Below are 12723 nucleotides of genomic sequence, written 5' to 3' on the forward strand. Positions count from 1 at the left end.
CATCTGAGGTGTCCTGATCTTACCTGTCAGCATCACTGCAGGAGCACCGAGCACCTTTCTGGTGGGGTGTACCATTAAGGGGTGATATGCTGTTGCTGCTTTCTGCCTTAGTCCACTTTCCCGGTGCAAAGTAGAGAAGACTAAAGGCTGCTTGAAATTGCTCTGGCTCCCACTGTGCCTGACAGTGCTGGGAAATGTTCAGCAGATGAACTGCCAAGTAACCATTATGTTTTGCCTCCAAGCCCTGGAGGGAAACATTGCAGAGAAAACTTAGTGGAGACCCTGGCCGCTCTTTCCATGTCCCCTGCTTGGCGGTTGGGAACATTGCACTGATGTCACAAATAGGGAATTTGACTGACTCTGATGATGGTAAATAGTAGAAACAGGCTAACTACTTAAAGAACAACTGCCCAGGCCAGCTCTTCAGCTGGCTGAAATCTGATCAGACCTATTTAGGTAACTGCAACTGGTAGAGCCACACGGGTTTACAGCAGTGATGAGTCTGCTGCCCAATCCCCATTTCCACACCAGGCTCCATTCATCATGGGGAGAGGGAGGAAACAACCAAAATGTGTGGACATGCTCCTTGCTCCAAATAGTCTCAGTGTTTGGACAGTCTCACGTATTTACAGGGCAGCTGAGATCCAGGACTTCTGCTTCGACTCTTGCACTTGCTACTGGCCCAGAACAGATTATCTAGCTACAACAAAGTGGCACTGGGTCAAGTAACGTAAAGGAGACTCTGGGCAGCGTCTCGGAAACAGGCCAAATTGGGGTGCGGGGGAAGGAGCTGTCCTCCCAAACTCATCATGTGCTTCATTCTAAATGTCCTCCCTTGACAGACCTCAGATCCCACGCTACGTTTTTAAATAGAGAGAATTAAAAAAGCAGCTTGTGAATATCAAGTGACCAGAATGCATGTCCATAACCACCGCTGTCTCATCCCATCATCAGTATTTTTCCACACCAGCCAGGCATCACGCTCATCTGTGCAATTTTGTCACACTTGCCGATTATGAAGTCTTGCATTCAGTAAGAGGACAGTCCTTAAGAAAGAGTTAGGGTAAAGGCCAAGCTGCGACTCTTTCTCTGTTTCCCGGAACAGTCAGAGCGGCAACAAAAACAGATCCAGAAAGAGAAAAATCACTGAAATGCACTTTTCAATGACAGGTTGGACAACAAGCAGCCCTAGTTCATTTTTACCCAGCCCACTCTCTCAGGCAGGGGACATACAGGACAGTTCTTGAGATCTTTATTTCCCCCTTGTTGGCTCATTTTTAATCTTGCATACGTTCAGCAGGCAAACCAGAGTTTCTGCCTGTTGGAAGCTGACTTGAGGAAGACAATGAACAGCTCTGCAGACCTGCCTACAAGGTCTTAGTTCAAGTATAGAAGAGGGGAGAGCCCTTACTGCTGTTACCCAGAGTGATTTAGCTTTATCCAGTTCTGGAATGAGGATTTAGTCCCATAGGCAGCAAGGCACTTGTGAAGATCCTGTTCTTAAATCCTAATTGAAGAAAGCATGTTTGACTTCCAACATAGACACCAATCCATAAGTGTCTGTTTGAAAGGGAAGTATATGTTTAAGTGCTCACTTAATTAGGTTTGTTTCTGATCTGTCTCCAATACAAAACCAGAGCTACAGAAGTGGGGGACAAAGCCAAAGCAACAGGGTGATTTTTTTAAATTATTTAATTTTTTGGCATTTTCAGATTTTTTGTGGGAAATGTTTATTACCAGTTTAGCAGCAGACTTCTCTGCCTCACTGTATATTTTTCAGGGCCTTGTGTACAGTGTCTAATGTTCCTTTCAGACTGCATATAAATCACATTGCAATGTCACTGTAGGAATTTGTTTAAAGATATAAAGAAATTGATAGCCATGTGGAATTATTAGCTCTCAGTCTTCAGAACGCATTCTCAGCCTTCCTTCCTCTCTGCTTTTTCAGTCTGTCTCAGCCTGCATATTTCCCAGCTCCCAGACTCCTAAATCAAGATCTGCACTTATTGTCCCTCTGCAACAACACTGACCAAAAAAGCAGATTACTAAGAGTATGGAGTAAGGGGGCACTGAAATGCTCTCTGCTGGAAAGATCATACAGGAGAAAATACCAACCTCTTCAAAAGCAGGCTGAGCATTTGCTCAGCTAGAACACCAGGCTGGTATTCTATGGTGGGAGCTCTAGGGCAGAGACAGTCAGATTCACAAAGGTATTTCAGCTGCAAAACTTATCTGGTTTTAGATGACATTAATGCCTAAAGAGGGTAGTTCCTGCGCTTTGGTTTTCAAAAGAATCAAGTGCCAAACTTAGCGATGTTTTTCAGCACCTCTGCCTGTTGCTGGAGTTTCCAGCCTTGGTGACATTCCACATCTCTGCAGCGTCTCCATCCTGTTTTGGCATTGAGCTTGGGCACAGATTGTTCACTGTTTAGCTTCCCTGGTTAAGACTGCTTCAGTGATGTCCCAGCTTCTTGCTTGCATGTAAAACAGAGGTGAACACCCAGGTCCCACTGATACCCTTGAGCATGTTTTTAGAATAGGCAAGGACTTGCTGAGAGGTTTTAAAAAAACATTGCTCTGAATAAGTCTGCCTGTTGGCCCACTATCCATCCAGAAAAAGGTAGACAAGTCCTCTAAGCAGGAGTAGGGTACTGGGGAGCAGTACGCCACACTAGAGTTTTCCTCCCGTCTGTATATGGCACATGCTGTGGTCTCTTCTTGCTAGGAATCATCAGTGTTTTGTTATTTTGTTTTGCTTTCCACTCACTGCTAATACTGTCTTTGCACTCCAGGACCTGCTGAGAAGGGAAGGCAGTGAATTTGGCCCCATGGTAAGAGATCCTTTCTATGTGGTCAGCGCAGGAACCAGGTACGTATATGTTAATGTCCACTTTGTCACTGCAGGATCAGTTCTTGCCATCCTGCTGCCAGCAGCAGTTGTCATGTGTTTATGTAAACGGATGGATCATGACAAACTAGAGAAAACATCTGCACGGACACAGTTCTGGGTGTGTTGCGTCCAGCAGGGTTAGGAGGAGTACATTGCTGTGAGCTTTTTTTTTGTCACTATAGATATTAATTCACTATCAAGTCCTCCTCATGACATCTTGGAGCATGTTTCTGCAGCAAATTTCCAGTTATGTAACTTCCAAAATGTGTTTGATCTGCTGTTAGAACTTGCATCTAGATGCTGTCCTAACTTAAGGATTCTAAAGGAAAAAATACCTTGATATCCCACTCTGGTTTTCTCCGGTCCAGGATGCTGCCTCCCCAAAAGCAAGTGAACATTTGCATAGACTAAAACAGGGAGATTTCATTTATCTTGCTGAATTGGGAGCTTGTGTTTAGGCTGCTTTCCTTTGTGCAGGCAGGATATTTTTGCTCAGCAACAGGGGAGAGAGAAACGTTTTTAAAAATAGAAAAGTGTGATCATAAAAATCATAATATTAGGACTTATGTAACTATCCACTTAGCAGTGGATTGTTTTGAAGTTAACTAGAACTGAAGTTGATCTTGCTGTATTTACCTTTAAATAATAAATGTTTGCCCTAAGCTCCGAGTGCCCAAACAGCTAACTCATATTACAGTAAAAACCATCAAGAGGAACTAAAAGAATTATTCACAAAGGAGCTCTGTTTCTCACAAACTTGCAGTAAATGTCAACCCACTCGGTTGTCACAGTGGGAGTTAACACTGCTGTCTCCAAAGGTTTCACCATGCAGCTCTGGGTCAGGAAGCCACAGCTAGACATGTAGAAAGGCTTCTAGTCTAGCTGGATCTTACTTCTGACTGACTGGCTGGTTTTGTCCCTAAGAAGACATAAATGTTGTTTTAGAGGGACTCAATCTGCCTTCAGGCACATCCTTTTATGATTATTTAAAACACACCCGTTTACTTTGATTCAGTGTAACTTTTTCCTTTTTTTTTCCTAAGAGAACAATACAGCTATTTTAGTTCATCCTGCCTCACCATTTCTTCTAGAGATGGTATTTCATCATTTTCCTCAATAACTACTTGCAGCTTCCTTTTTTTTTTCCCAATCTGTTTTCCAAGTAACAGGATTGAACACCCAGACTGAAAACAAGTTTATTGGGGCACGAAATGTAGGTTTCTCATTTTCACGCGTTACTGCACAAAGATTATTGGTATTAACAGTTTTATGATGTTTCTGCTGCGTAGGCATCCTGCATGCTTTGCAAGGACATTTCTTCTGGGAGATGTGAGGTTGTTTTCCTTTCTTGATCAGAACTGGATTTCCCAAAAGATAGAACAAGGGGATGGGAGAAGACAGGAAAAAGTCCTTTGCTCTGAGGACACAGGGTCCCACTACACAGGCTGCAAACCACTCCCTACGCGTCTCAGCTACTGAGTGATTTTTCTTATGTTACCGCACCTGAAATGACCTGAAAGAGAACCGGCATGAGTTTTGGAAGCGAAAGGGCTCTCTGATCATTCACTGCTGAAGCCGGTAGAAGTTTTAAATTTAACTCGCAGTGAGAACAAGGTCTGAATCCTCTGCAGACTGAAAGGGACAGGTAGACCAGGACCTTACCCATGTGTCAATGATTCACAGAAGGAGTTCCACTATTAGGATACTGTTGAATGTTCACCTGCCCCAGTGTGAGTGAGTATTTCACAGTCTGATTCATGTGGGATTATTGTAGCATCTTTAATCTATCCCTTAACAGATGCGGTCTTTGTCTGTCCTGTGATTGTCAGCCCAAAATAGCTGGTTTTCTAGATGGTCCTCTCACATCTAACCATCACCATCCTATCGCTGTCTGTAGCATAGTCCACGCGTGGGCCTTTCAGGGAAGGCAACAGCAGACAGTAGGAATTATGCTCCTAGGTTTCCTTGGGATACAGCTGCTTAATGTGCTGGAGAGGAGATGGGACCATCCCTACCACCTCTCTTGCTCAAGGAGGAAAACTGTCACATGGTGAAGTTACGGAAACCCTGGTCACCCAAGCAGTCACTTGGTCCGGTCACATGTGCTCTGTGACTTATGCCCCATGCTTACGCTACTCTCCAGGTGTCATCAATAGCTGTCTCGTAAGCACTGTTGGAAGCGGTTGTTGCTCCACCAGTTTTAGAATCCACAATTGCTTCCACAGTAGGAGAGATCTTTCAATTAGAGAATTACCATCTGGCATTTCTGACAAACACTGAGCATCTGAGAAGAATACACATTGCTACTGTCCAGGAACCACAGACAATACCAAGAGCAGTCTGTCTGGGAAGTTTCCCCACCCCCAGGCAAAGGCTGCCAAATTCTATTCTCAATTACACCAGAATAAAGCCAGAACGACCCCTGTTTTTGACAGAGTTATTCTTAATTTGTACCAGTACATCTGAGAGCAAATTTGGGGCCCAAGTCTCAAACATCACAGATTAGCAGTGTCGCATTATTTGAACGATGCATCTCAAGAACAGAAAATATATTGGCAGTAGAGCTTTATTGTATTTTATTGTTTATGATATGGCCTCATGTTTTTAGGCCATCTTCTCTTGCATCTGCTAGCACTATTATTACTGCTCATTTTGGTTTCCAGCTGAATAGCTGTACGGGCAAGTAGGTTTGGCTATGTATTCTGAGCAGAATCCTCACTTCAAAGGCCAGGCACTGTTTCTCAGACTCACATGAGAACATCTTTAAAGACCTGGAAGGAATAATTTTATCTGCTGCCTTTGCAGCCTTAACATCCATTTGCAGCTGAAGTGTATTGGCTTTGGTTTTTGTTACACCTGCCTATCTGAGTGGAGCTCTTTTTTCTAACAGGATTCCGAGATTGTAAGAGCTTTTTTAATTTTTCTCTGCCATCAGAATAGAGCATTTTTTGGCCTCATTTCATTCTCAGAGACAGTTGAATCATTTTAATAGCACCTTTCCAAAAGGAGCAGATAATGTTGTGGGGATTTTTGGTCCATAAAGCTGAAATTCTTAAAATTATCACCAATTGAGAATGGAGTTTGATGGTAGATAATGACAAGTAGTCTATATTACAGCAGTTGCTACTAGCCCCATGTGTAACAAACAAAATTCAAAGGAAGGCTGGAAAGGAAGCCAGGCACTTAGGTTTCCCTAAGATTTTTTTCTATTAAGTTATTGCTGTGATGCTTGCTACATGTATGCACGTGTGTGTGTGATCTAGTACACACTGAAAATGATGGGAGATGGTCAGTGGGAATGGATTTGGGTCTGTGTCCCTAGCATTAGTAGACTGGATTTTACTACCAGTTTCAAAGCACAACTGCACCTCACCTAGATCAGCAAGCACTGACCCAGGCCTCTGATACGGTTGCATAATTTGCTCATTAAGGAGGTGCACAATAGCTTTCCTTCCTCATTGATTAATTATTAATCTTATCATGGTCTGTCTCTTGGTATTTAGGTCCCTCAGCAAGAAAGAAAGAAGCCACTCAGAAAAAATGGCATTCACAAGTTATTATCCCCATCCTCGCCACAGCAGTGAGGTTGTTACCGGGTCTGCCATGCTGACCGAGAACCACAAGCTCTCAGAACTTTCCAGGCCAGATAGCAAGACTTCTGCATTTGTCCCATCCCCAACAGAGGCAAGGAGTCACTATCCTGAGCAAAAGCAAGGTTTTAAACCCTTGTTCCTTAACCTTACTCCTTCCGGATCTGACCAGTCCTCCCCTAATACACCCACCCAGACTCCCTCAGACTTCCAGAGTGCAGGTGATGGCCAGGCTCTGAGACAGCACCATGCCAAACGAGATGCTGTTCCCCCTGAGGGCAACGGTAATATTCACGCACAGTGTTTGGATGGTGTCCAGGATAGATCCCCTGAAACTCCCACGGAAGAAATGATGTGGAGAAGGAAAGCCGGGCTGCTTCACAGATCCCTCCTGCCCAAAGTGGTGTGGGCTTATTCAGTCAAAGACAACAGCTACCCAAGGGCTATGGTGTCTCCTCCAGCGGCTGGGCCAAAGTTCTTCCAGAGGTGGCAGTCCCTGCCGACACAGAGCAGCACTTCTTCTGACCCAGAGACTCCTCCTCCTCAGGGGACAACCCATCTCCGAATCTCGGAGTCGGGCCTGCAGCTCACACCTCCGCCATTGCTGCAGGACGATGAAGACGACGAGGTGTTTGTCATGCCTGCCCAGCCCGGTGTCATTGCTTCACCGTTGTCACCCCCACTACCATCCCGTCCTCTTCCTGAGCTGAGCTCTTGCACTTCTGCAAACGGCACAGAGGAATTCCCACCTAGTCCCCCACCGGTGGCACTTGAGGGGAATGGGGCAGCTGGAGACAAATCCACCAGGCTCACAGAGGAGGCCAAAGTGAGGTAAGGGGGGGCTGTAACGCAGCGTCTTGGGCTTTGTAGGGCCATATACAGTAAGATATGCAGGGCCTCAGACAAATGTGACTGAGCTCCGCGTGCCGTGATGACCCACCCACAGCTGCTAGCTGAGCGGGAGGCTTGCAGTAGAGTGAGGAGAGGGACAGACAGACAGACTCGCTGCTGCTAGGCTTTGCTGGCTGCCAAGAGCATTGTCAAATGATGTGGCCAGGGCAGGGCAGAAAGCAAGAAGGCAAAAAGCTTTGTGGCTCATCAGCAGATGCACTGACAGGTGCTTAGCCAGCAAGGCAAAGGAGGTTATGGGTGAGAAACTATCCTGGTCTCATTCTCCCTGCAGTTACCATATAGATTTCAGTGGGGTTGCTTCTTACTTGCACTAGCTTGAAGAGTTAAAATGGCTGCTGACTCCTTCCAGTTACTGGTTTTTGAGAGAGAGCTATGAAAATCGATGGTTTTTCCGAACAGTTAGAATTTCCCAGAATACATGTTAGACCTGGCACAGAATAATGCTGTTACGAAACAGTGACCATCTGCCAAGAAGTAACAACACAAATATGTCACATTCACACTCTATAGTGAATTTTTCCTGAAGAATAGCACTTTGGGCTAGGTGCCCAGCTGGTTTAACTCGGCACAGCTTCCCTCGCTCCCAAGGAGCTGCTCTGACTTCCATCCGGGAAAAATCTGTCCAGGGCTGTGGTAGTGATTTGCTTTTCCAACATGAAGAAGACAAATGAGTATAGGCTGCTCAGGATGCTACTTCCAGGTGGCGAGACACAATGTCCCCAGCTTGTGAGCAGAAAGCCAAGTGACTCGTCCCTCACTAGTCCTTCCTGTGTTGGGATGACAAAGCAGTGTCCAGGTTGAGGGGACAATATGCTTCTGGTGCCAGCAGCTTCATACTGTGGGCCTTTCCATGTTGAAATGAGAAGGAAGACACAAGAATAAGTGAAAGAAGGAAAACTTACTTGTCTTAGGCCTTCACTATGTGTTTACAATGGTTCTGTATGGTAAGTTTATCTTCATCTCACAGAATTTTTCTGTCCATAGCAGCTTCAAAAGCTTTCCCAAAGCCCCGGCCGAGAGGGAGATAACAGGGCTGGGCACCAGTGTCGGTGAAAATAATTGGCCCCTCTCACTGCCTGCATCAAAGAGGACTAGCTCTCCATCTGGTGTGGATAAGCAGCACCCATTACCTTCTTCTACTGAAGGGCCTCCAAGTGCTGATAGACAGCCCATAACTCAACCTGAAGGTAACCACAGGGAGCCAGCAGTCATCGCCGGAGAGTCAGAAAATGGCAGCCTGGACTCCGGGATACTCAGCGCAGCACCTCCAGTGAAAACAAAGAAAAAGACCCCAGAGGATATTAAGTCAGAGGCTCTAGCAAAAGAAATTGTCCATAAAGACAAGTCTTTGGCTGATATCCTGGACCCAGATTCCAAAATGAAGACAACCATGGACTTAATGGAAGGGCTTTTCCCCAGTGGAACCATCTTGCTGAAGGAGAGCAACATGAAAAGGAAGATGACGCAGAAGAAAGTTAGCAGGACAGCAGTCGAAGATGACATGTAAGCACTGCTTGTTTGGGTGGTGGGCTAATGTTGCGGCAGAACTCGCTGCTTGCTTGCTTTTAAGGACAAGCCTGTCCTGAATTTTTCTGTATCTGTATAGGTGGATGGTGACAGAGAGTGAGGTTCTCAATTGCCAGGCGTGAGGACTGGCGGGGCATTTCTGAATGCCCTTTCTCATGAGCTTGGCTATATGTGCGGCCTTTGAGCTTACCTCTCTGGGCTGTGTAGAAAATAATGCTGAGCTTGGTAAGAGGGCAGGAAATGAACCATCTCTGGAGATGTTGTTTGATTTTGCTATGTTAATTGTTGTAGTCTGAAGCAATTCAGTCTAAAGCACGGTAACAGAGATATGAGAGTAAAATCAGGACCAAAACAGTGGCAGGCAGAAAGATAATGAGGCCAAATTTTGGAAGGAGGGATGGGGGTGCCTTCTTATTACAGAAGAGTGCAAAGATAAGCCCAAGTCCTCCAGTGTGGTTTTTTTAAGACAGAGACTCCCAAGTGACAGCTGGAGAGCCATACAGAAATAAGTTGTAATGCACCATGCCAGATAAGATGGTCCGTCTATCCATCATGAGCTGAGCTGTGCTGATTTACCTTCAGCAAGGATCTGATCCTGTATCAAGTTGTTAACCAGTCAACATTTTAACAGAGCAGCTGTGCTGTTCTGTGCAGGGGTGAGATATGAAAGCAGTCGACATACACCCTCTGATGGCAGGAATTGGCCATTTCCTTTGTGGTTAATAACACTGGAAAGGTACCAAAGAGGGAGTGCTGGAAAACCATGGATTTAGGCATGGGAAAAGGTCATGGCCAGAATGAACTTCTCCTTTTTTTCCCCTGTGGTGTAGGAGAGAAGAAAAGGAAGCTCCTGTAACCCTGGTCACCTGTCCTGCTTATTACAGTGTTTCAGCACCCAAAGCAGAACTGCTGAATAAAATCAAGGACTTGCCAGAAGAAGTAGGTGAGGAAGAGGAGCTGCTAGACATCAATGAGAAGAAGGTAAATTGAGCACACACCACTATTTGCTGGTTACATTCCTGAAATAATAATAAGCCCTAAAATGAAGTGCATTTCTATTTGATGTCAGCTTTTGGCAGTCCCAAGTTGCAGGGGGACTGGGTACATTGAGGCCACCTGTGAAGCTCCGCGAGGGTGACCCAGATTGAAAGAAGAGTACTCACTGCAAATTTGAGTACAGATCTTGCACAACCGTGAGGCGGGCCTGTGTTATGCCAAATGCTGAGTGTACAGGTTGTAAGAGGCAGTCCCTGTCCTGTAGCAAGGAAGGAAAAAGGAGAGGTGAAGTGACTTGAGCAAGGACAGCTCGGGTTAGAAATAGGAACAGAGTCCAGCTGGTGACTGGACTGTCTTAGTGCATGAGGTTTCGCCCTAGGATTTTCCTCTTCAGTGAAGCCAGTTCACCCATTTTACCTGCTGTCTGCACTCACTGCTTCCAAAGAAACATTGGTTACCCTTCCCCACACACACTTTATTGTTTCACTGACCTGCTGAAAGCTATGTGCACATCAGCAGCTCAGTCAGCATGACCTCGGTGTGATGACTTGGGTGGGAGGAGAGCAGGGCAGGAGAAGAGGAAATATTTTCCTGTTATTGCAGCTACATTTCACTGAGGAATGGCACCTCCAATTCTTGCTGTAGACTTGGGTGCTCTGTCTTCCAGGGCTTTTGCAGGGCCTTCTAATTTGCCCATGTGGTTGTCTCACATTGGTTACCTTGTAATTACAGACATGTTGTGAAGCTCACAAATCCCAAGGAGCTGCAGGCAGATACTTGCCTGTCTGTGCCTCCCTTCACACACCTACTACCTTCCTGTCAAAAGCTGCTGTGCCTGCCCGCCTGTAAATTTAAAAGTTCCTACATTGGACTGGACAATGTAGCACAGCCCATATTTCATGCTGTTTGTACAACAGCAGAGTTTAAACATACTGAAGGATACAAATATTTGTGCAAGTCCCATATGCTGTAAATATAGTACTTAATTCTTCCTGCACCGAAATCAGGCATGGATTTAAAGAAAGGCTCCCGAACTCAGCCTCTCTGTCAAATTGCAGAGAATTCATGTGTCTCTGGCACAACTCTACATTTTCTCTCTGGGTCCTCATTCCCATGCGAAGTGTAAAAAAGCAGAGAGAAGTCATGAGACTGAGTGATGTTTGCGAGTATGCAATTTGTCCTGCAGCCCTGACTTGGAGAGCTCACCTCTCTTTTTCATATTGCCTTACTGTTTCTGTTCTCAGCTTTTATCTGCTAAGCAAAATCTGTTCCATACCAGGCTTTAATACAATGACAGCTAGAATGGGACCTCCATCAAAGTGCTCTATAACACAGTGCTAAGTGAGTAGATTAGCCCTGTTTTGTGGAGCGTTTGAGGTGCAAGTAGGACCCTGTCAAGTCTTTAAGAGCTGTCACACCGTGCCACTGGAATAGGTTAGAGACAATCGCCATGCCTGCCATCTTTTATTTCTGTGGTCCTACACAGATTCTGGGTAGCAAGTCTACACAGATAGATCATGCATGTGTTGCTAATCAAAAGCATTTGCCTAAGGCCTTTGTCTGCTGCTTTAATTATCTGGCCCGAGCCATTGGTTGTAGAGCACCCAGCTTCAAAGGTAACCGCAGCCCCTGCCATGTCTGTAGCATTTGATCGATTCTTGGGGTGCTGTTCACTCCAAAACCGTCTGCCTGCTTATACCAGCATGAAAGGTAGGGAGTAATTAAACAAGACAATGGTGCTGCTCCAAGGAGTCGGTGGACATGCTGCAAGCATCTGACAGGCTTGCAAGAAGATGTGAGCCTGCAACGGAGGACAAGTCCCAGGCCTCAAAGGTTACATTTGCATGGAAAAACAGAAATAGATGGGAGCAATGAGGCCCAGACAGCAAGATCTCCCTGGCATGTTTGTTCGTGGTCTGTGTGAAAGAACATTTGTATAGGCATTACTTGAGAAGGCAGCCACTCTGAAGAGTGGTTTATTTGGATAAACCAAGCTCATTTCCATTGTAAGTATGCAAAGGAGCTATATTGGTTGGCATTTGAGATCGCAGGAAAGTCACTGATTAATGAACACAAAGCAAGTATTTAGCAGTCCCTGTCCAGCTCCCATGTCTTCAGGACAAAGGTACATCCCTCCCAGCAGTCCAGTAGCCTCCTGCTATGGTTGGAGGGCAGGTCTGCACCTTGAGCAAAGCTCCCAGAGCAGGGAGGAACAGCTGCCAGTTTTGAGCAGCTCGGTCCCCCTGAAAACCTGTTGAGGTTAATGCTCAACTTTGTGTCCAGCCCATAGAGTCCTGCTGTAGAGTTCCCCCCGCCAGCATCATACTCATTGAAAACTGATCCCTTCTTTTGCCCCTTAGGATTTGGTCCAGCAATCAACTGGTCAGGACCTCGGATCTTTCTTTTGAAGGTGGCATTAGCATCACAGGCAGAGGGAAGGGCAACTGTTGGTTCTTGTCTCTGGATACTACCTGTCCTACTGAAGGGAGAATCCAAGTAAAGGAGTTTTGGTTGTCCCTTATCCTGGCAGGTGGGATTTGCTCTCCTCTTGCCCTGAACTACCCTGCTAACAAATGGCATGACTTAGAAGTCATTCCAGCATAAGCCTGATGACGTTTGTTTTAAGAGAATATTACGCACATTTTTTAGTCTTTGCATATATATGTGAAAGCTGACAGTAGGCTGTAGTGCAGCCACCAAACCACGCGCTCCAGAGGATGCACGCAAAGTGTACCATCTAGTGGTGTCTGGCTAAACAGTGCTGTTAACTTCCCGGCTGCGAAACCAGCCTTTTAAACCCCACTCTGA

General features: G+C 45.7%; 1 protein-coding gene across 15 annotated transcripts in view; it reads left to right on the forward strand.

Moving 5' to 3' along the window:
- The window catches only part of SHROOM3 (shroom family member 3), a 107371-nt gene that overhangs the window by 91508 nt on the left and 3140 nt on the right, over positions 1-12723 (forward strand). For 13 of the 15 annotated variants that reach the window (XM_049814822.1, XM_049814819.1, XM_049814824.1 and 10 more), the window contains 4 exons: positions 2793-2869; positions 6394-7311; positions 8377-8895; positions 9750-9900. In XM_049814822.1, the coding sequence (XP_049670779.1) occupies positions 2793-2869; positions 6394-7311; positions 8377-8895; positions 9750-9900 (1665 nt within the window). The remainder of the gene's footprint in view (positions 1-2792; positions 2870-6393; positions 7312-8376; positions 8896-9749; positions 9901-12723) is intronic. The other 2 variants (XM_049814823.1, XM_049814812.1) reach the window with 1 other exon arrangement.

This window comes from Accipiter gentilis, chromosome 12, assembly GCF_929443795.1.
Source record: "Accipiter gentilis chromosome 12, bAccGen1.1, whole genome shotgun sequence".
Lineage (NCBI taxonomy): Eukaryota > Metazoa > Chordata > Aves > Accipitriformes > Accipitridae > Astur > Astur gentilis.